The sequence below is a fragment of the Uloborus diversus genome, chromosome 4 (assembly GCF_026930045.1).
Source record: "Uloborus diversus isolate 005 chromosome 4, Udiv.v.3.1, whole genome shotgun sequence".
In the NCBI taxonomy this organism is placed as follows: Eukaryota; Metazoa; Arthropoda; class Arachnida; order Araneae; family Uloboridae; genus Uloborus; species Uloborus diversus.
Genome location: NC_072734.1, coordinates 42,019,944 through 42,044,680, shown reverse-complemented (window position 1 = coordinate 42,044,680; position 24,737 = coordinate 42,019,944). Strand labels below are relative to the sequence as shown.

Sequence of the window (24,737 nt, the reverse complement as noted above, 5' to 3'; positions counted from 1 at the left end):
TATTGTTGTCTAAAGTTTCATAGGACACGAATGGCTTCAAACGGGAAGATTTCTGAATTTTTCAGGAAGCTTCCGGAATAATTTCAGGAAGATTCCTAAATTATTGCGGGAAACGTTCCTGGTTTTTCCAAGGTATGTTACTGGCAGAAATTGGGTACATCAGCTGCCCATTAATTTTCAGGAACGCTTCTGAATCGTTTTTACAGTGTACCACTCCCATGTTTTGTCACAAATATTATTATATTGCAGCATGGGTATCCTCGTAACTCAAAACTACATCGAGTTTCTGCACTTGCTCTTGTTGTACGAGAGTATTGAAATTCTATATAACTAACTTTGACTTTCTGCTTAACGTTTTTTAAGTACTTTGTTTGGTAAATGCTTTACTTCTTTTTTTTTTTTTTTTTAATGTCATTGTTCCTCTTTAGACTTTTGCAAACAACTGAAGGGCAATCTACTGACTTAGAAATTATGTTTATTTCACAAAACTTGTGCAAGCTCTCCATGCTTCATAAACATTTAAAAATGTTACCCGCACCTACCGTTTCCCTTTATCATTCTTTTCTCAAAATTCCGAAGTATCCTTCAGTAAAAAAAATCTAAAAGTTCAATAATTAAAAAATAAATAAATAAATAAATAAATAGGGAACAACTTTTCCTCAGAAATACAACATTTACGCTTCAGTTGTCTCAACTTTAAAGTAAAGTTTTGTTTACCAATTTTTGAGAGACAGTGAAAAAAGGCGATACATCCAAGTGATACTATGTATGTATGTGTGTATATATGTCGTCGCCTCATAGCAACACTAATACAACTAATCCCAGGAATAGCACTAAAATATCCTACTGTTGGCTCTCAAGTGAGGATATATGTGTATGTTTGTGTGTATATATATGTATGTGTATGTATGTTTGTATGTGCATATATGTGTGTGTATGTGTGTATGTATGTATGTATGTGTGTATGTATGTATGTATGTGCGAATGTATGTGTGTATGCATTATGTGCGTATGTATGTATGTATGCGTGTATGTATGTAGTATGTGCGTATGTATGTGTGTATGCGTGTAAGTATGTATGTAGGTGTGTGTGTATGGTTGGGTGTTTGTGTGGGTGGGTGGTTGCGTACATACTTTCAACTTTCAAAAAACTTAACATCACCTGTTAAGTCACCTGTTGCTGTCATATAAACACAAAATGTAACAGATAAACATTGTAAGTCTATGTGTAAATAATTTCACATGTATACTAATACAACATCTATACGGTAACTCTTAAACGGTTAATTTCTCAAAAGTCAAAAAATTTGTGAATTTCTAATATATTTCAGCACATTTCAAATAATCACGAATTGCGCAGCATCACTTATTTATCGAATTGCAGTTTAATATCGCACGTGAATTTCTGTCATCACATCAAACCAACTTACAGAAAATTGCTCAACATATGAAATTAATCACAAAAATGCTATCACTCCAGACTGAATAACTTGTTGACTCAGCTACACATTTTCCAAGTCAAATAGTTAACCACTGCACACCGCAACCTGAAGCAATCATTCAAATTCAAATCCTCGCTAACGCAATTTCTCCTATCCAAACAATTCCTGAAAAGGTAACGACGAGTTCATTTGAAACCTAAATAAATAGCAGCCTGTTTAATCAACTCTCCTTGAAGAACTTCAAACGCAATTTCAATTCTGATAGTAATTTCCTTAATACAGGGCACAACAAAGCTCCAATCCGCCGTGACATCGGTAAATCTTCGCTTTAATTATTGAATAAGGGCAACTTGGTACTGCACTTTAAGGAAATGGAAATTGGATTTTAATGGATCGATTCACAGCATTTACATTCAGACTAGCTGCGTCGCCCGGCTTTGCACGGTTCATCTCGAAAATAAAAGTTATGTCAAGTGACGCGAATTCAAAACTCGGGATTAAACCAAAACAAAAAAAAAAAAGTCAGTGAAATTTTGATGCAGATTGCGGAAAAAAGCCCAAAAAATGACATTTTAAAAATCCCCTGATTACAGGAAAAGCCTCAAAACAAAAACAAGAATTTTAGCTGTTCATATTCGAGAAAAAAAATGCCAACAGATCTTTCATCTCAATGATTTTCTTCACCCGCTGTGCATTTTAATAAAAGCATTGTTGCGGAAAGTTGAGATGAAGCACTGAATAATAATTTCAATGGAGGAAAGCCTTCGAAAAATAGGGATTTTATGTCGAAATCAAAGTGTCATAATTAATAGTTTTTAATTGATATCTCCGCTAATTATTATTGGAGGATTATGTTAAATAACCAAATATAAAGACGGGAAAAGTACGAATCCATCGATATCTGGTTCGATGGTCAGTTCACTGTCGATCGAGAGAAGAAGCTTTGACATACATAGATACATACATAGATACATAGGTACATACGCTCAGTTTTTAATTATATAAGATTAAATCTCTAATTCTCTAATTTAGTTTAGCACGGTTTCAATTATTTTTACCTGAACCTCAGGATGTAATTATTCGAATTTTGTTCCTTTCAAAAAATATATCCCACTAATTTTGCAAAAAAAAAAAAAAAAAAAAAACCGATAATTTCACCAGTGTCATTTGTAAAAAAGTATTAAACGGCTTGGGCAAAAAATATTCATAACATTCCTTAAGTGAGTACAACCAATTAATCAATTCAGAAAAATCAAATAGGAAAAAACGATCGGTTATTAGGCAAAAGAACTATTCTATGACGAAAAAACCCCACCAAAAAGGAGTTTCCAGAATGAAACGAAATTTTACACTCGTGATAATAACATTGATGATCGAAAATTATTACAAAATAAAAGCGAAATAATCATTTATTGGTGGAAAAGTCCCAAATGAATGGAGGTTTAAGTACCCTGTTGAGCCACCTCTGGAGTAAATGTACGAGGAGATGCAGTCGAGCATTGAGGCATAGCCGTCTCGTACGATGTCCTGCGTCATCTCGTACCACAGTTACTGTAAACGCGCCACTAATTCGATTGAACTCAAAGGCTTTCCAAGTTATAGTCTGAAGTGATTCCAGATATGCTTGATTTGTTACAAACCAGGGGGCATTGCGTAGACCAAAGCAGTTGTTAATGTGGAAGAAGAAGCCCCTTGAGACCCTTGCTGAGTGTGACCGAGCATTGTCCTGTTAAAAAAGTGCTCCTGATTGTTCTAAAACATGTGACTGAAGCATGACAAAAGTGTACCGTTCGGCTGTCATAGTGCTGTGAATCAATATACTATGTTTCGTACACGATAGCATCCCATAACGTCACTCCACCTGTATGTGTGGTGTGTCGCTCAAAATCAAAGACTTTATTATGGCATTCACACTGCCGTCTCCACTTGAAGTAATGTCGAGTTCGACGGGATTAGGCTACAACAGAATGTATTTAGATCGTCTTTATCAATGAATACAGATCGAGTTATGGCCATGATGACATTTTTTACGCTTATGGAGAACCTGTTGTAAATTTCCTAAAAATTGCCTTTGCTTTTAAGCGGCACCCTGCACCCACAGCTGGGATAATGTTATGGGGTGCTCTCATATACGAAACAAAGTCAACACTAATTTTGATCTACAGCAGTATGACAGCATAACGGTACGTTTGTGTCATGCTTAAGTCAGATTTGTTGGCACTCATGTTAGGACTCCCAGGACTCATTTTTAAACAGGACACTGCTCGGTCACACACAACAAGGATATTAGGGAACTTCCTGTTCTACATTATCAACTTCACTGACCTGCGCGATGCCCTAATTTGTCATAAATCAAGCATATCTAAGACCACTTGAGTAGTAAATTGCGCAGCCTATGAGTTTGCTCGAATTCGTGGCACGATTACAGTAACTGGGATACGAGATGTAGTAGAAACATATGCAAGACTGTTATGCCTTAATTCTTGATCGTGCATTCATGTTGGAGGTGACTCAACATCAACAGGGTACTAAAACCACCACTCATTTGGGATTTTTTCAGTAAGAAATGACCATTATACTTACATTTTGTAATCATTTTTTTATATTGATGTTGCCCTCACGTATGTAAAATTTCGTTTCATTCTGACAGCTTCTTCTTCGTGCATTTTTTTTGTTATAGTATAAGAATACATAATGTTACCCTTCTGGAGACTTTCAAATGATCTTCTTTTGTTAAATACTCCCTCCCTCTCAAATTAGTTGATCCAGTTATGTTGAGCGTTGATGAGTAACGGCAATATTCATTAGTAAAGCCCAGTATTGAGCATAAGTATATGCTCATAATATGAGCATATTGAGCATTTCCGCTATTGCTTAGCCCAATGTATTATATTGGGGTAAGCGATAGAGAAAACGCAGAATGACCCGAAAAAACGAGTGGTTGTAGTTCACAACAAGTGACATGAAAACCCACCGTAAGTACCCTTTTTCTACCAGAACTTACAAAAAAAAAACTTCTCGGTGTAAGAATGAAGAACATTTAATCCATAACTAGAATATTTATGGAAGAAATATCGCTTAGAAAACATTAATGACACTAAATGAAAAATTATCATATAAGTTTTGTGCAACAATATAAATTAAATGAAAGACCAACGTAAATAAAGTACAAATTTAGAAGAAAATACAGCATATAACTATTTCAAAGCTACCAATGGAGCCTTTTCCTCAGAGCAAAAAACTCACCGACACAACCAAAAGTCGCGAGAGAACTGGCTCGCGACTTTCGGTTGTGTTGGTAAACTTTCGGTTGTGTTGGTGAGCTTTTTGCGCTGAGGAAGAGGCTCCATTGCAGCCTTGAAATATCTACATGCTGTATTCTTTTCAAAATTTGTGCTTTATTTACGTTGGTTTTTCATTTAATTCACATTGATGACACTCCCTCATGTTTTCAAGTGAAACTGAGTACAATCAAGCTTGGTAAAAGCAATCACAGAGGCTGGCCAACAACAGTGGCAGCAAAGCATCTAATCTAATGCCATTATCTTCCTTTTGGCCCACGTCTCGTGTTAATAAGGATAGAACGCCCCCAGAAGTTATAATTCTGCTTGTCTGATATTTACTGTATAACAAGGAAAAGACTCAGTTAAGTTTAATAAAGTGTTCTGTGTAAATGCTGCTAGCCTTTTGTTTATTTTTCACTTTTTACTTTCATACTGAAATTCCTAACTCGTAATTTTTTTCAACTCCTTCTTTTTCTCAATTTTTTACTCATTATATGTTTCAAAGAGTAATGCCCGCAATTTCTGCATTCTAGCATAAGAAAGTAACTCTTTAGTAAAATCTCTTTTCATAATTTATACTACTTAGCTTTGAAAAAATATGTCAAAATTCATAGCCAACTGAGCACTAGCCTCATTTACCAACACCTCCCCCCCCCTCCTCGCAATGAAAACAAAATAACAATAATAAATCAATATCAAGACATTAAAAAAAATCTCGTAAAATTTTCATGCTGGCATTGCTTACCGGTGCATAGATTTCGTCCCCGTAAGTGGCGGGTCTGTAGACGGGTGCATTGAAAGGACTCTCGTACTCGTAATTCCCGTAGTCGGCTTCTTCTTCGACTCGCTCCGGCACGAAATCTTCCGTCCATTGCGGAGGCAAGGCGTAGATGTCTTCCGGACTCAGTTGATAGCTGGATAGGGGAGCAACAGGTGGTTGGTACGGCGCTGAAGCGATTTGGGTGTCCACCTGAAAAAAATAGTTTTTCTGGTTTTCAGGAAGAAAACACTCACTGTAAGAAAATTCTGAAACGTCGCAGATCATTTCCAAGCAGCATTGTAGGCTTTCTAAGGTTCCAACAAATTACCTGTGAAAATCAAGTATTTCTGAGAAAGAGGTTGCCTGAAATCTAACGCTTCGTTTTTCCTCTCGAAATGACATGGGACATTCTCTGAAACTGAGGTATCGCACTCAGCTCTACGTAGTTTCTTCTCCTTTTGTGTGATCCGAAATATAGTTTCGATACGAGACTCTACTATGGTCTTGGTCATTACACTATAAGAAAATCCCGAAACGTCGCAGATTATTTCTAGGCAACACACCAGGATTTCTTGGGTTCCACTAGTTTCCTGTCAGAATCAAGTATATCTGCGAAAAAAGGTTTCTCGTCTGTCACTAGAGGCAACGTTTTACCTCTCGTAGAAATGACATGGGATATTCTCTGAAACTGATGTATTGCACTCAGCTCTACGTAGTTAGTTTTTTCTCCTTTTTGCGTGACTCCGAAATATAGTTTCTATACGAGACTCTACTATGGTGTCGGTCATTACACTAAATATAAGAAGATCCCGAAACGTCGCAGATTATTTCTAGGCAACATACCAGGATTTCTTGGGTTCCACTAGTTTCCTGTCAGAATCAAGTATCTCTGCGAAAAAGGTTTCTCGTCTGCCACTACAGGCAACGTTTTACCTCTCAAGAAACGACATGAGATATTCTCTGAAACTGAGGTATCGCACTTTACTGTACGTAGTTAGATTTTTCTCCTTTTTGCGTGAGTCCGAAATATAGTTTCTGAACAAGACTCTACTATGGTCTCGGTCGCTACACTGTAAGAAAATACCGAAACGTCGCAGATTGTTTCCAGGCAACACACCAGGATTTCTCGGGTTCTGTGAGAATTAAGTATCTCCGCGAAAAAGATTTCTAGTCTAAAACTACAGACAACGTATTTTCTCTCGTAGAAATGACATGGGACATTCTTTGAAACTGAGGAATCGCACTCAACTCTAAGTGGTTAGTTATTTCTCCTTTTTTGCGTGTCTCCGAATCATAGTTTCTATGTGACACTCTGCTATGGTCTTGGTTATTACACTATAAGAAAATTCCGAAACGTCGCAGATTATTTCATAGTGACATTTCAGGATTTCTCGAGTTTCCTCGAGCTTCCTGTAAAAATACAGGTATGTGCGAAAAAGGTTTCCTGAATCACTACAAGTTGCATGAATACAGATTTCTAACAGTTGTTTTTTTGTTATCAACTCCTGGTGTGAAACTATACTGAGTGTCTTAATAAATAGTTTCGCCTTCCTCTCAGTTGCGGTCCTTGCAGGTTGATTGAGCCTCAAATGAGGGAAAATGCAGTTTCTGGATGCAGCAACTTTGCAGGAATTGCAGGCAAATAAAATGATTAATATTTGCTTGCAATTCTGCAACTGTCTTTGGCCATAGTTGCTAAATACTTTAAGAGCTATCCTTGCAAATCGGAGAGGTGCCATTTATTACTTATAAACACATCCAAGTTTTCTTGGTTTATTTTTTATTAATTATAAAACGTAAATGGTATTTATTAGGATGGTTTCTGAATTCTCCAAAAATGATTCCAAGTAATTTCCGAAAGTGACTGACTTTTAGCATGAACTTTTCTGCTTTTAGCCAGATATGTAACTAGCATAATTTAGGCACATTAACTCCCCATTATTTTCCAGGAACGTTTCTGATTTATTATTTTTACAGTGCTCCATTGCTTTTTTACGTTATTGAGCACGTTTTTTTAACTTTCCAGTACCCCAAGTTTACTTTTTTGTGCGCAGTAAAGGAAGCATTGTGTTCACGAAAACAATCCTACTCAATTTCAACCTAAACTTATCTTTTAATCCTCCGTTACTTAATTTTGACTTGTTTTTAGTAATGTCTGTGCATATTTACGTATGTCTGAGCGTGCGGGAAACTTCAATTTTGGTCGTCCCCGTGTCTCTTTTGGCGAGTTTTACTGTGATGTGTCGTTTACAAAGTGAGACTGAACAAAACGGCAAATTTTTACCGGATGATAAAAAAACACCTAAGCAAGCAAGAAACGTTGGTAACAAATGCCATACTGACGCACTACATAGACAAAAAGTCATAAACTGACAGATGCGGAATAGGTGACAAAGGAATAACACAAAAACAATTTTACACAGCATTTTGATTTTTAAAAGAGAGGTTTAAAGTAGTTGTTGAAGTTTGCGGCATGGTATCTGTATTAGGTTTCCTCCCTGTTTCGCCAACAGAAAAATGTCCCTCGCCTCTGTTTTACAGTTTCAATCATATCATTTGATACATTTAAGGGAGGAGGAAATTTCAAATGTTGGTGAAACGGAGAGTAAACCCTATATTAAATTCGTCACAATGAACAAGCACCGACCATCGCAACGACGAGGCATTCTGACAAGCTTTCACCAATCGTTGTGTTGTCGTTGCGACGCGTACGTTATAGAGCTACAGCTCGCACCTGTACACAACCGCTCTAAACCAACCTAAAAAACTAAAATGCTGCGTAAAATTGTCTTTCTGTGATTAGTTTGCGACCTCTGTTTTGCATGTGTCAGCATCTGACACAGTAGTGAAATTTATACTTCATATATGAAGTAGCTAAGTGCAATAGTCTATAGACTATTACGGCAACTTACTTACAACTTGATTACTTTTATGAACCAATAGCACTGCAAAAATTATTCATAAAAGTAAAGATAAACTTCCAAGTATCTTTTCACTCACAAATGTTCGATTTGTGGGCCTTTCGCAACGCGACACACATCTTACGTACATTTTTGAGCGCTTCACTGTCAATTTTTCGTAATGCTACCTACACATATGCGATCTTTCAGTTTCTTGCAATGTTGTAGGCAATGGTAGTGTATAGACACTGTCTTTGACGAAACCCCATGAAAAAATTACATGGTTTTAGATTTGGGAATTTGAGTGGTCAATGCATAAACTATAAATCATCACCTGCACGGCCAATCCAGCGTTGTGGAACTTCAGGATCGAAGCAAAGTGTGGGGGTTTGGGGTAATCTCCCACCCCCCACTCGAGGTCTTGGTTTTAGCATTGTTGCCAATCCTAACACAGTAGTTAATACACGTGTAAGGACTGTTGTGACCAAAATACCCCCTCCAGAGGAAATTTCTGGCTGTGCTAGTACGGAACGTGTACGTTCAAAAAAAACTTGGATATTTTATGTTTATTTTTATGCATCACTAGCGCGTTACCCGCACGGCTTTGCCCGTAGTAGAAAATTAAAATGTCATTTGGTTCGCCAGTATATTTGCAAATAATGGATAAGGAATTTCTCGCTAATTTACAATGTAAATTTGCTCGCCCATGTTACGGTTAAACGTTATTATACTTTAGTGATTTACACGTCCATGTTATGATAATTTGCTCGGTAAAATGTTCTTAAAAATGGAATAGAAAAAGAACAAAATCGAATTTTCGAAAAATCGCTTCGAGGAGCACACCCCTATGCTAAACTAATTTTGTACCAAATTTCATGAAAATCGGCAGAATGGTTTAGGCGCTATGCCCGTCACAGAGATCTAGATATCCAGACAAACTTTGAGCTTTATTATTAGTAAAGATTTACAGTGGTAAGCGTAATAGTTTATGAGTATAAATTTTTAAAACCAGGACATTCTTTTATGCCAACCACTATTAACTTCGTACATAGGACTGGTACAACGTCTAATTGCTTTCCTCTCTTTCTGGTTTGTGATCGGATGTTCTAAAAGGGTTATGTAATCGCTTCTGCTTTATATCAATGTTAATGTGTCACGCTTGAAAATAGTTTCTTCCAGGCATCCCTCAACCGATGTCTGTAGTTAAATGAGAATTTCATAGCATGTAGTGAGTATGAGCTACATTAGACCTATCGATGTTTTTTCATTACTTTAGCGAGCAAAATTAAGGAAATGTTCATATCAGAAAAATATTTCGGTTTTCAAATTTTAACAGTTATAATTGCCCCAATCCCTGCATTAAAGCATGAGAGGATACATCAAGTGATATTTCATTAATAGTCAAAAGAAAAAGCATTGTCACTGTTCATTTTCGGATTTTGAAACGATTATTCCAATCTTGATTTCATAGTGTTTAATGTAAGGACCATTGAGCAGAGATAGGAGTGAAGACTTTCATTCGTGAAGCAAAGTCACGTGATAATTTTAAAGCAAAGCATTGGAAGAAATCAGGTTTCTTTCGCTAGTTTCATGCAAAACGTGGCAACCATTCGTAGTTGTTGAATCACGTGACTTGGGGGTCTTTGTTTCAGCTTTTACTAAGCCAGTGATTAGACTTGTTCCATCCGTTTACTAATTCCTGCTCTAAGGCAAGGACCTGCAAGTGACACTTATTTTAAGAGTATTTTCACCCAGTATTTCGCACTTATTTTCACATAACTAGTTTACAGGCACAGTTTTCTTCCCAAACACGAAGCAAATATTGAATTTAACGTTTAAATTAATCAAAACTTGTTGCATGATCTGCTGAAACACAATTTTGTTTCGTTCACATCAGTGATCGAAACGAAAGACAGGATAAATCTTTTTGAAGACGAAGGTTAATATATGAAACACTGAACACCTATCACTGGATGATCCTGAGATCACAACACTGTCCGCACTGACAGCATTTTGTTTTGTTGTCTTTGTATTCTGTGGGTCAACAGCCTGGATGGGGAAACTAAACCGTGGATAAAGTAACATTCAGCTCAGAGGGTTTGGAAGAAAAAGTTACCTTTCTAAAGAATCGAATCCAAGTGCAGCTACCCTGTGTTCGCGCATTGTGTTAGAGAAAGCCTGAAAAACTAATACCAGAGAACTCCTTTAGAAACATGTCCCAATTACCATCTTACCTCCTCGAAGTAACTTCTGCTAAGTTGGGAAAAAGAACCAGGGGCGTTTGGGTTCCGAAAAAAATACTTTATCAATGGTGCACAATGGTCGGCGAGATTTGAAGGACGTCCCTGTGGTTTTCCTCTCATCATTTATAGTTGCTGTAAGTACCATGAATGCTACGAACTGCATGATATTAGATATCATATCCCACTCCAGGATATTCCATACCCACTAGCCTTTGTGGTTTAAACGATTGGATAAGGCCCTGAAAACAGCTGTTTTTTTTTTTTTTTTTTGATCCAGATCAGAAGCAGAGCAACCCCTGGTCCAACACCCCCAGAGGTACTGATTTATTTGGAGGAATTTGTGACCACGACATATTTGACGTGGACCAATCACCTTAACGAACACATAGGATCTTCGACCGGCTTGTATCGACCCGGGACCCTTCGGTTATGCGTCTGACACCTTAACGATCAGGCTACCGCAGCCTGATCTGCGTGACGTATGTTTTGGTTTATACAGATTTTATTTTTATTTATTTATTTATTTTTTTTTTTTTTGACTGTCCACATGAAAAAGGTTTTGACCATAGAGTTGATTTGAACACCTGAGTGCTAGTTCCTTCATCCGAAAGATAAAAACTGTCCTTCAACATGACTAGAATGTAATAGTGAAATAAGATGGCGTTTATATCGTCACGCTATGGTGAAGTAAAATTAAGTGTTAACTAAGTTTGCACACGTGCCTGAAAGTAAGATTGTTACAGCGCATACAGCGAAAAAATAGACCTAGTGGATAGTCTTGTTCTGTTGTTACTCAATGGCTTTGACCAAAACTGCGGAATTGGAGGGAAAATCATCGACTCCAGCTCCAACTCCTGAAATTTTAGAATCTGCTTTTATATAACCAAAATCAGTCTGACTCCGTAGCCTTGATTTAGGCTAGGCTACTACCGTTTGACGAGAAGAACTTTCCAATTTTCAGCCAGGAGCTCAAAATTTTCAAAACACGTAACTAAATTTTAACAGAATGTGGAAGGAAAGAGGGCAAATACAGATCCCGCCCCCTTTAGTTTCAAAACTAATTTCTTCCCATGTTGACGGACAATTTCTACTTTGCGGATAACGAGCGCGCACTTTAATGTTATAATTACTCCATGGGCAGAACATTAAGATGGCTAATCTTGTGACTTTAGGGTAAAGATGTTTTTTTTAATCGTACATTTAAGAGATGACAGAAATACTACCGTATGCTCTTCCCTATTCCATGCATTGAGTCTACAAAAAGAATACTTGAGGAATTTCGAAGGAGCTATTTCCGACCCTGCAATGCTATGGGATTTCGAATCGACAATGTGTCCCCCACCTCTTGTAAGTTTGTAAAAATAGTTATAAGGCACCCTATGGGTATGCTCAACGATGAAGCAAGACGAACGATAAACCAAGAAGAAAATTCATCCTCATGCTCTGAAAATCACGCGCGTTCTATTTTGGATATGTGAAATAGACGAACGTTTTGGATATGAGTAATAGACGAAATTTTGGAAAAGTTTCAGCTGCAGCGTAGATATTTTTTTTAAAAAAACGATGAAAAAATACTCTTTAATTTGGATCAAATCATCACGTAAATCTGGAGATGAGACTCACTGAACCAATCTGTGAGGTAATGGATTTAAGATCATCTAGGATCGTTAAGCTTAGAAGGGGAAGTTTTGACAAATCTTCTGATTTCCGTCCGCAATTTCACGTTATTCAGAAATCTAGAATAAGAGTATAAACTCTTAAATTGAGTAGTTTAATCAAATAATTCCAACATCACGAAACTCAGAGCTGTAGTTAACGTCGATAGTTCAAACATTTTAGACTATGAGTTTTAAAAATGAACTGAATTATAATGCAAATTGCCAAGCTTTTGTTGTTAACTTTTTAAAAGTGTACAGAATAAAGATCAAGGACAGGGTATTTAGAAATGAATTAAATTTCAGCTAAAACTGCTGACATTTTTCTAAAACAATGTAAAGTTTAGCTTTATGGTTATGTAGATTAGATGCAACAAATTATTTTGTCTCATATTCACTCCAAAAATCGTATCATAACTTTTAAGCTTGTTGCGATCGTGGGGATTTTTCAATTTGGAAACTGCTTTTGTGAAACAGCTGAAAATACTTAGAAATATATGATTTTTGATATTTACTACCAACTACTTAAACCGGACTTAGTTTTTTTTTCACGTAGCTTAAATTGTACATTAAATAGCAAGAATTCGGGTTCTCTTAGGGAAAAAAATTACATCAGCCAGACATTTTGTAAAGACATATTCGCTAACGGGCACCGATCGCACCGATGACACCGCAAGCGTTCGGAAACGATCGAGTACCAATACGTTTTATATTGGGGATCAACCTTTTCGACCGCTTACGGTGGCACCGGTGCGAGCGGTGCCTGTTTCCGAATGTATCCTCAGTGAAACGGACGATTCGAGATTTTTTCCTTAACTCTGTATCTGATTATTTCCGTGAAGGCAACCCATCGAAAACCTGGTTTAACTCCATCCTAAACACTCCGACCAGCCCAGGTTTAAAACAGTTGCCCTTTTCAGACTCCTGGCAAGCTGTGATTATCTGGTCAAACACCTTTAATGAATGAAAGCTCAAAATGCAAATTCTGATATCTGGAAGAGGACAAGAATTCATCCCATATTTCTGTCAGTCCAGCTCTTGTTTCCAACACTATGTGCAGAAGTTATTGGGTTGTTTCATGCTGGGGAGGGGGGGACGTTCAAAACTGCTGAGTCGAAGTAGGAAGCTTTAAAATTTCAGGGGGTTCGGCTATTTTCCCATCGAGTCTAAGCTCTGCTAAGACTGTGGAATCGGAGTAGGAGCTGGAGTATGACATATTTTCGGGAAAAGAAGTCGAAGTAAGTCATTTTCCAAAGGGTCTGCAATTCTATCAAGACTGAGGAGCCGGAGTAGAAGCTGGAGTATGACTGATTTTGGAGTAAAGGAATCGAAGCCTTCCCTTTTTTCCCGAGTCTGCAGCACTGCCAAGACTGAGGCACCGGAGTAGGATCTAGCTAGAGTAGGATTGATTTTGAGGTAAAGGAGTCGGGATCATAGTCTGAGAAAGTCTAGGAGTTGGAGTCTGTCATTTTCCCTCCGAAACTGCAGCCCTGTTTTTAATGCACAGCTTGTTCAAAAGATCTGGATAAGGTAATCTTCTTCGCAATATTTTCGTGAAGCTTTCAGAAAATGTTTTCATGCTGAAAAGGAGAGAAACTGTTTAGGAAAAAAAATATCTTGCTTAGACGTACCTCAGGGAAATAGCGAGCCATTGGTAGCCTCAGCCTCTCGAGGGCATCCATTGGTGATCGTCGAACAGGTGGTCGATGCATGACGTACCTAGGATCATAAGGCACCATGCGACGGTAAGCCATTTGGGAATGGCATACATCGGACGTGAAGGACAGGAAGAACAGCAATAGAAACATGATTATGGATCCTAAAAGGAGACAAATAAACTTTATTGATAAAAGAAGAAGCACGAATAAATCTACAGAGTTTTCTTTTTGGAGAAAGTTACAAGTCGATGGTTTCAGAAATAAGCATCTTCCACAAAGATTTGAATTTTATATTTGAAAGAGCCGCCAAATTAGTTCTGATGAATGACACTATACGTTGCAAAGCGGTTGGCCTTATTTTAATCACAACGCTATCTGGTTAGACAACTACTGGGATTTTTAGAAGATATTAATGATCAAAAGAAGGAGTTGTAAATTTGTGTAAGTCGAAAGAAGTTTGCTCCATTAATTGCCGATTACCCTTAAGACAAACCTGAAGAGTCAAACGTACTCATGATGAACGAACAACAATTAAGGTGACAACTTGCTCTATCTTAAGCAATTTAGAGAAGTTTCAGTAAATAACAAATTGACTACAGCTTCTTCATTTGTGAAAGAAATGTGTTTTGTTTTTCATATAATGTCGTAAGTAGCTCAGCAGGCTTTATAGCCACCCATCCGGCTTCCTAAAAAAGTTTCTTTCGTACATTTCATAAGAAAAAGCATCTAAGAAGAAAGCTGTTTTCTAAATGGTTCTTAAGAATGATTTCTTTGTCTTAGCATATCGAATGGCAGAAAGTCTAGTTAACTCCTGGTATTAGGTTGCTCAATATGAGTTGGACAATGTGTCACTCTGATGGTCAGAGCCGTCGTCTTTTAACCAAGATCTTCGGGGTGTATGTGGCAATGAACCCAACGCACTCCTCTCAGGCTAAAGACAATTCTAAGATTTCGTGCTTAATGGAGTTGGTGGAGGTAAGGACGAAGTTATGCAGCAACCACTCCAGCTTCTTCTTTTCCAAATCAGCGAATACGAACAACGCAGGGATTACAGCCCGTGATTTTGGAAATCTGACACAAATAACTGAAATTATTTTTAAAGCATTGGTTAAGCGAAATATTTTTATTTCATACGTAGAGAGTTTTTTAAAAATAGAATCATACGCCGGCTTTTTAGAACTACCTTTCCAAAATGTCCAGAGTCTAGATTAAGTCATTACAGTTTATGTCGAATGCTGACATCATCTCTTATGACTTATTCTAGACTCTGAAATTAAATATACACTGCAGGAATGTATGCGCCACAAATGTTAAACTGCTACAAACTTCAGCTCCCTGATGCTTATTGTTCTTTTGTAAAGGTGTTTTATTGACATTAATTTTAAAAAAACGCTTCTAAATTTCAAAACGGAAATAAATTTGAAGTTTGGATTCTTGAGACAAAACGTAGAATGCAGATGCATTTTTTCGGAAATATTTTATTAGTTAATCAGTAAAGGAAAATGTAAAAAATGATTTTATAGCATTTAAAAAGTAAGACGACACAGCGTTTTATTGTTAAACAGAATGTTTTTAAAAGGAAAAGAAAAAATACTCCGATGTGCTCATCCAAAACAGGTAAAATTACCTCTCAATTGAAGAGAGGGGAAAATGCCAGATATTTCTTACTTTCATTTTACATTTTTCTCCCCATTTTTATTTATTTTTTATTCATTTATTTTTGCTATTATTTTTTTTAATGTCTTAATGCACTTCAGGTTTTACTTCCCCAATTTAATAATTCCATCGACGATAACATCAACATGCAAGCATCTCTCTTTTACTTTCCTCCTAAACATTTGAAGAATATCCGAGAAAAAGATCTATACAGATGTCGAGCGATCATTAGCCATACTTGTCTCTTTCTGTAGAATGATACGAAATATTTCATGCTCTGTGAGTGCTCCGAAAGGCTGCAGCTGTGTGCTGATCATTAGTCACCACGAAAGAATAATGACGAAGAGCTGCTGGCATCGTGTCTTTCTTCATGATAAATAATTTCTCCATTGGTTGCATTCAGATGCGTCCCTTGACCTTTCAATGCTAAGTATCGATTGTTTGTCCTGTTTTGAAACAAGAGATGGGCTATTGATTTTCGGGCAGTGAGGTTAGTTCCTTCAGTCAAAAGTACTACATTTAGTCACTGAAATTGATAGAATAAGCAAAAAAATAACATGGAACGAGAAAAAACTTTCATTTTTTCAACGTTCAATTTTTAATTATTTTTTTAAAATGTCGTATTCTGGAAATGAAGCGGGGACTTTATGACATCACAAGTGATGAATTTTGGCACGCTGAATGCTTATGCTTACTGTCTACCGCGTTTCCAGATTATGATAATTAAGAAGTGAATTAGATATTGCGCTCTACGCTTGCTATCAACCATATCGTTGCCAGTTCATATGAGTAAGGAAGCAAATTAAATATTGCGCTCTGTGCTAATGGCATCAGTGAATGACATTTCATCATTTATGATGTCATGTGCAGAAGCGTAAAAAATGAAGTTAAATCTGTGTACTGATTAAAATAATTGTTAAAAAATATTAAACTTTGTCAAATTATTTTTAAAATGGTGAAATCCTATGTTTTTTAAGCATGCTCTTTCAGAAAAAAATGCTTTTAAATTTTCGGAAACAACCCAATTAAGTTACAATATGGAAAGGGATAAAAGCCTCAAATGGCAGCCATTAGAGTTTAGAGTATTTTTTTATTTTTCTCTTTGGGTAATTGCACGTTAAATTTTATTCGATAGCCGTCGGATCCCAAGTAAGAAAATAATTCAATGTAAATCTGCAATGGAAAAACACATACTAAAACCATATATTTGTTAAAAGTACACCATGCTATACATAAAATGCATTTAAAAAGAGCTTCCATTAATTTTTACATTGCTCATCAGTTAATAAAAAGAAATTAGTTCCTATAACTGACTAATAGGTTAATCAATTCATACTTATTGATTAAAATGAAAATCTAATTTCACATCATTAGGATTCTTGTCCAACGACATACGTATATAAAATTACGGTTAATTTGTTTCAAAATTCCTCCCTGAGCTGCTCTACAATTTTGTGTGTCTGCATATACATGGTAACAGTTTTGCTTGTTTTCGAAACAGGCTTTAACATTACAGTTGGGGGCGGTAGACATTTCGAGCACCTTGTGTATTAAACCGGGGAACTCGCATCGGGCCTCTCAGGCCCGGTCATTACAAAACTACGCTGCCAAAAATCACCCCTTCAACGGAAATGAATGAGGTCCACAGCAGCTGCGTTAGAGGTGGCCTACATACTGACCACATGCTTTTCAGGAATATACATTCCCCCTTTTCCCCAGAAAATTCCGGTTTGGGCCTCAGAGGTCCGGGGTGAGCGCTCACGCTTTTCATTTCAGATTGTGAACGTAAAGGAGAAGGTTGTGAAATGCATCGCTATTTAAGCTACAAAGATGAAATAAAGAGGTTGCAGACCTTGTTGGTTGAGGTTTCAACTGATGAGAACTCCCTTAATGAAGATGATGAATAAGAAGTTGACACATAACAGTAAAGCGATCATCAGTAATGCTTAGAAGAAGATTTAGATTCATGTATCATAAAACTTTCTTAAACCTTACTTTTTAAAACATATTTTTGAGGCTGTTTATCTATTTATAATTCAGTGTTGAAAACACATTTTTTTTTCTATTTTGCAAACCCTATTTACTGAAATAACCACTTCGGGCCTACGGAGCCCCCCGCGAGCGTTCGTGTGACGAAAAGTACCGCGAGTTCTCCCGGGTTAAATGTCATTTATATCTTTACTCAATAAGAGTTTTTGGACCACCCTGTGTGTTTGTGTATATATATATTATATATATATATATATATATATATATATATATATATATATATATATATATATATATATATATATATATATATATATATATATATATATATATATATATATATATATATATATATATATATATATATATATATATATATATATATATATATATATATATATATATATATATATATATATATATATATATATATATATATATATATATATATATATATATATATATATATATATATATATATATATATATATATATATATATATATATATATATAATAATATAAATAAAATTTGAACAAGAAGGAACGTAAAATTGAATCAAAATCCCAAAACACTCTGGAACCTCATCAAGGGGCAGCTCCCCGAGGGTAGGGAAAACCATGAGATGTTTCGTGAGTGCTGCAGGCGAAATGCCTAAAAAACAGTACTAGTACCCCGACATCCCACAAGTCAAGCAACATATATATATATATATATATATATATATATATATATATATATATATATATATATATATATATATATATATATATATATATATATATATATATATGTATGTATGTATGTATGTATAAAGAGAGAGAGATAACCCCTAATGCAAGAGTGCTATCACTCAAAAAGTTTAAGTGGCAACAATTTAAGATTTAGTAATTAAGACTAATTTCAGTCAGAATATGATTTTTAGAGTTCTCTTCTAGGAGTCTATAATTTCATGCATTTCCATCACTATTTTTTAAAGAATTCATGAAATAAATATGTACCTGCATCTAGAAATCATAATGTCTGCATTGATTTACATATCACAAACTGTGATTGAATCTCAGATATATATTAATGGAAATTAAAAGACAAATTTTAATATATGATTAAAAATTCCAATGCCTTTCCTTAAAAATTCTTTTTTTGGAATCAATTCTCTTGCATTGGGAGTGAGATACATAAAGAAATTGCATATAGGAATGAGAGATATGCATAAAAATTTCGTATTCATAAAGCTAACCTTCAAATTTAGTAGTAAATTCTTAACCTCATTACACAACAACTTGAGCACTTTCGATCACTGATCTTAAAAATTAAATGTATCAGTGTCGTGAATCATTTCATAATGCTTCAAAAAAGTTGGTTTTGTATTTTTTTTAAGCAAAAGCAAACAAATAACGTTAACAAGCAAATACAAAATATATATAGCTTATTTTTGTTTCATTAGTTAAGAACTGCTTCGCTAATGAAGAACGCAATCTAAGAGTCAGAAAAGAAAAACAGGACTAAGTATTAACACAAGCAAATATGTATCTTTCTCTTTTCAAGAAAACCTCCTGAATTAAACATACAATAGCTATTAAAATGTTTCAGAAATATAAGGTCAATATATGTACCACCTTTCACCATCGTAATTTGTCAAAATCATGTAAACATGTCTATCGCTTCACACGTGATATGAACATACAAAACGTATAAAATCTTAATTATACAATTTGTTGCATATGAACATAGAAGGAAGTATACATTTTTCATACAACATGCAAAAATTTAGCACAATTTTTAATGACTTCATAAATGTTAATAATTTAAAACTTTTTAATTATATAAAAAACTTTTCAGTTAATTAAGCGGAAAGGTTTGTCCTACCTGTTGATTGAGGGACCTTTTAATCGTCTGCAATTACCTTTGAAAATCTCCGGAGAGAGAGATAGCTTGCCGCAAACTGTTGAAGCAGTATGTGAAATGTAAAGCGTCAATTCCGTCTTTTATACTCGGCATTTCGCTTCAACTCTCTTGCCGCCCACGCGTTTTCGATCGATTTTCCGGCTTACCCCCTTGTTCCCCTAGCACATGCGCAGTACTTATATTTCTTCTTTCCCGTGCTATACTTCCCCCCTCTTCCCCCTCTGAGCTTGACATTTCCAGCGCCTTCGGCCCACATGAATGAAAAGGACTAGAGTTGTGCTGTTTGGGTTCTTGGGAAGGGAAGAAGATTGTTTCGCGTTCGAGTCAGTCCTTCCAAACTGTGTTTGTATTTGACTACCAATCGAAAAAGAAATTCCAAAAGGAAGTTCCAAAAGAATTCATGTGATTTTTTTAAATATAATAAGTAACATTTTTAAAAAAAGGAATAGATTCATGATGATGATGTAGGCAGGCCTGTCATTTCAAAGTCTTCTGGGAAGAGGGAGGGGCAATGTGTCCCCTATATGCATTTAAAAGGAAAAAAACATACCAATACATGCAAAAATTTACTTTAAGTAATTGTTCTAAAATCCAGAGAAGTTATGACTAGGATATCGGAGTCGTGGAGTTGGAGTCGAACTGATTTTGGGATAGGAGTCGGAGTCTGGAGTCGAAAGTTTCAAATGCCAAGAGTCGATCATTTTCTCTCAAAGTCCGCGAATCTGCCAGCGCTTTCGCAGTCGGAGTCGGACTGATTTTGGGGGGATTAAGGTCAGAGTCATAGGCTTTAAAATCCCTGGAGTTGGAGTCGGTCGTTTTTCCTCCGACTCCGAAGTCCTAGTTATGACGAGGAGGGAGTTCTACCGATGTTTATAAAAATTGAGACTTCAAGATAACTATGTCTAACAAACATTCACTCTTAACTAACACAATGTTGAAAATAAAAGGGGGGTTACCCTCACTTTCAATCCATTCTGTATTTTGATCATTTTTGGAAACTATCTATCCATCTGTCTATTAGTGTCTGCTAAGACTGGGCAATATACCCATATATCGTCATGTATCGATATATATATATATATATATATATATATATATATATATATATATATATATATATATATATATATATCACCGCGGTAACGATACTTAGATTTCTATCCGTCCAATATATCGTTTGAAACTGAAATACAGGACATAATTCCGGAGAAATTGAAATACTAACTCAGAAATACATAATCTTTGATTGTTCTGTGTGATGGGTGAGTGCTTGAAATTTCAAGAAATTATCTGCATTCTTCAATCAGTAATTTCATATTTAATTATAGTAAAAGGGAAAATTAACAGGGTCGAAGAAGGAATTGATTACAAAACCTCATCAAGAACTTGCTTAACACGTTTTAATAACTTTTCAACTTGTGCAAGCCAGAATTGATATTTTGTTCTATTCTCAGAAGCCATATATCCATAATATTAGCAATGATAGATTCGGGGTTTAATCGTAGTTGCTCAAGAATGGCAAGTAAACAAGCACGCGAAAACTCGTAGTTGGCGTCCTAGAAAGGAACGCAAGCAACGAGTCAGCTTGTCGATGGCAATCAACGTGTTAAAATCCGATAGCATTTTCTTTGTTATTCTGGCATGTCGATGCAAAACATAGTGGGGACTACCACTACAATCTGGCTGTTTTAAATCCTTGACATGACTTCGCTCATTTTTTTAAATTACAGTGGTAAATGATAATTTATAATAATAACCAACTCACGGCGAGAACTTCTCCTCTTTTAGTGGTACCCATTTTTGACTCGCTGCTCCAATTCAAGTGCTTCAGAGTTGAAAGAGGATAAAATAGAAATGTCATTCCTTTTTTTTTCTTTTTTTCGTGTTAAGTTCAAATATTCAAACATTTTATCTGTATATCCAATAAATTCAACTTTCTTTGCTCTGTGATTCGTTTATGGATGTCACACGTCTTCCAACGATTTTCGAGAGTGAGAAATACTTTTTTCCCCCGAAGAATATTTTTCGCTCAAGCTTCAGTTTTCTCCTTTTTTTCCCTATTATCTCGCTTAAAAAAAGTTTAATTTGGGATTATCAAAATAATATGGAAGTGTTGAATTATCTAAGTGTATTATTATACAACCAACAAACACAATCTAACAAACGAGTAAAAAATCATTGAAACTAAACACAGCTTACTTCAAAGATATTTTCGAGCAATCACGAATTGCTTATTGCTTTCATTTGACTGTTAAATGATGTCTTTTGATTTTTTCCCCTCCCTCCTCTGCAGCACCACCGTCGACCACCCCCTACCGATGCTGCTCCTCTTGCGAGCGAAGTCTCTAGGTTGCGTCCATATCCTACACACACGCGTACATACACGCACAAACACACCACTACATACACACACGTGTCTGCACACACGCACGCCTACACGCATGAACGCTTACACACACGGGTGTACGTACACACATACGAACGCCTACAGACACACTCACACTCACACATACACGCGCGCGTACATACATACAAAACGCGCGCGTAAATACACGCGCACACGCTCGTGATTGCGAAAAACATAATTTCATTTCAAGATGGTAAAAATTCGAAGCTCCTTTTAATTTTTGAGCAATCACGATTGCTTATTGTTCTCATTTGACAGTCCTTGACGTTACGGTTCCTTTTTCATCTTGGACCAGGGCTGCAGTACCACCATCCACCGGCGGCGGCGCGGCTGGTCCTGAGCATTGTCCACCGAAATCCACTTTTGCTGGGCGGTGGCGTCCATGTCCTACACACGCATGCTCATACACACTCCCCTACGCGCGCACGCCTTTACACACATACACACGTAAGCCTACACACACAACTATACACACGTAACCACCCAGGAGGAGGGACATGCTTGGAGGGGAGCCATTTCCAGAAACAATAACTCTAATCAGTAGGGTCTTGTCGCAACTCGTGATTGCGAAAAACATAATTTGAATTCAAAGTTTCGGAATTCAAATTAGAGTTAATTGAGGGAAGTGGGTCACAGGTCTTTTTTTTTTTATTTTAATTACTTTCACTACCTCTTCAATGTGCCACCCGCCTTGTATAGTGGTTATAGGAGTCTGACTACGATGGGGAAGTTCCCGGTTCGAAGCCCGACTCGAGTATGGATGTACTTTCTCTCTCCTGTCCTTTATCTTCCTTTGTGTTGTTGTGCTGTGAATGGTTGCCTACCCTATAAACGAGTTCTTATGGCATGTGTGTACTGTGAAAGTCAGACTTCACACCAAATTATGGTACAGTTGGAAAAGTGAAGCAGCGCACCCTCGATTGCCAGCCTAACTAGGAAACAACAACAACCTCTTCAATGTATATTTCGATCAAAAAAAATCGGATCATTAGTTTGAACGTCGTTATACAGATGACGAAAAACGCATAGATTTACTTGGAAGATATCTGGGGACAGTTTTTTTTTTTTTTTTTTTGTAAACTATAGAACCATTTCAGAGAGCAGGACGACCTATCAAACAGTATGGTTGCAAGAGCGCTTTGGATCGCGCCTTGTTCCAAACATTTGAATGTGCGTAATTACACTAAAAACGATTCAGAAACGTTCTTGCACAATAATGGGCTGCTGACGTGCCAAATTTCTGCCAGTTACATAACTTGCAAAAACCAGGAACATTTTCCACTAAAAGTCTTTAACCTTCCTGATATTAGCCCTGAATCTTTCTGAAGAATCTGGAAATATCCCCGGTTAAAGCCAGTTTGTAATCTTTAAGGGAAGTTTGGTAGGTTTAATGTAACTGATTAGTACCTTCCTGGTTCACTAGGAAAGCTCCAGAAGCATTAATGCAACTATGGCCAAAGCAGAATTGTAAGTAAGAACCAAGCATCTCCCTTGCCTGAAATTCTTGCCTTGCAAAGCTGCAACTATCCAGAGACTTATATTCTCATTGGCAGCTTAGTTACTCTGGACGGAACGTAATCGAAAATTTATTTTTTAAATTACACCCGCCAACGTCCTCTCGGACATAAGGCGCTTTGCAGTCCAATACAACAATGATGTAGTAGTAGAGCGGGAAAGCTCTTTGAAAACGACATCCTTGAGCACTTCAAGAGGAACGGGACAACCAAAAAGATGCTCCCCTGTCATTTGCATAGTCCCTTCACATAGTGGGCACAGTGGAGAATTGGTCAGTCCGATTTTTAAAAAGACGGGCTTGTAAGTAGTCGTGACCAGTAATGACACGAAAAGATGTAACCCCGTCAACTCTAGGGAGGAGGGAAAGTTGCAATCTTGTTTGGTCTTCAAGAAGACACGCAAAAGATTTTCCGCTGGCAGTGTCACACAGAGTGTCACTCTTTTGAGCCTGATGTTGCTCCCAAGATGTCGCTTGATTTTGCTGCACCAGTAATGAGTTTTAATGCCTTGTTTTTTGCAACTTCTAGTTTATCTAGAGCACTATCAGAAGCGGTGATAAGGAGTTCAGCACCGTAATCAGAAACTGGTTTAAAAAATGAATTAAAGGTGGAGATAAGGACGCTCTGAGAAGCTTCCTATTTTACCCCAGCTATTCCTTTTAGCAAGTTAAATCTACTCGTCACCTTTTCGACCACTAGATGAATATATTTAGTCCAGTGTAATCAAACATAAGCTTCTTATTAAACACGCTCCGCCAATCTTTAAACCGGTAGCTAAAAATATTTTTCGTAACAGTGAAAAGTCTGCATTCGTGCAACTTAAAACAATTCGGAGAAACCTTTTTGCAAAAATACTTGATTTTGCGGGAAAACAAATGAAAACCCGTGAAATCCCGAAATGTTTCACGGAAATAATCGGTAACGTTCCGGAATTGTTTTACAGTGTGTAGTCGCGGTGGCTAATACGTCATAAAAAATAACTGATGAGAAATTGAGTAAAACACCTATTTGAGTAAATCTAGCACGATACTTGGTTTTAGAAACTTTACAATGGCTTTTCGGGGAATGTTTTTTTGTAAAGAACGATTGCATTGTCGTAACTCAATTCGTTTGGACACTAAAAAGTAAAACCATAGTTTTTACCGTCCTGTTCAAAACTATATTTTTAGTGAAATTGCATTTTGTTAAAAAATATCAGGTACGGAATAAGATCTATTAAGATAATATTTTACATTAAAAATTTATTGAACGTGAAAATTCAAGTAATTATTTAAAAACATACAGTATCGGACAAAAAAAATATAAGACCAACAACAATAACG

General features: G+C 36.5%; 1 protein-coding gene across 1 annotated transcript in view; it reads right to left on the bottom strand.

The window, feature by feature from the left end:
* LOC129219728 (uncharacterized) overlaps positions 1–19,569 on the bottom strand; it is a 54,013-nt gene extending 34,444 nt beyond the window's left edge. Inside the window, exons 1-3 of the mRNA XM_054854016.1 lie at positions 19,456–19,569; positions 13,916–14,103; positions 5,472–5,696 (exon numbers count right to left, since the gene is read on the bottom strand). Of these exons, the coding sequence (XP_054709991.1) occupies positions 5,472–5,696; positions 13,916–14,092 (402 nt within the window). The 5' untranslated portion in view covers positions 14,093–14,103; positions 19,456–19,569. The remainder of the gene's footprint in view (positions 1–5,471; positions 5,697–13,915; positions 14,104–19,455) is intronic.
* Between the last annotated feature and the right edge of the window lie 5,168 nt (positions 19,570–24,737).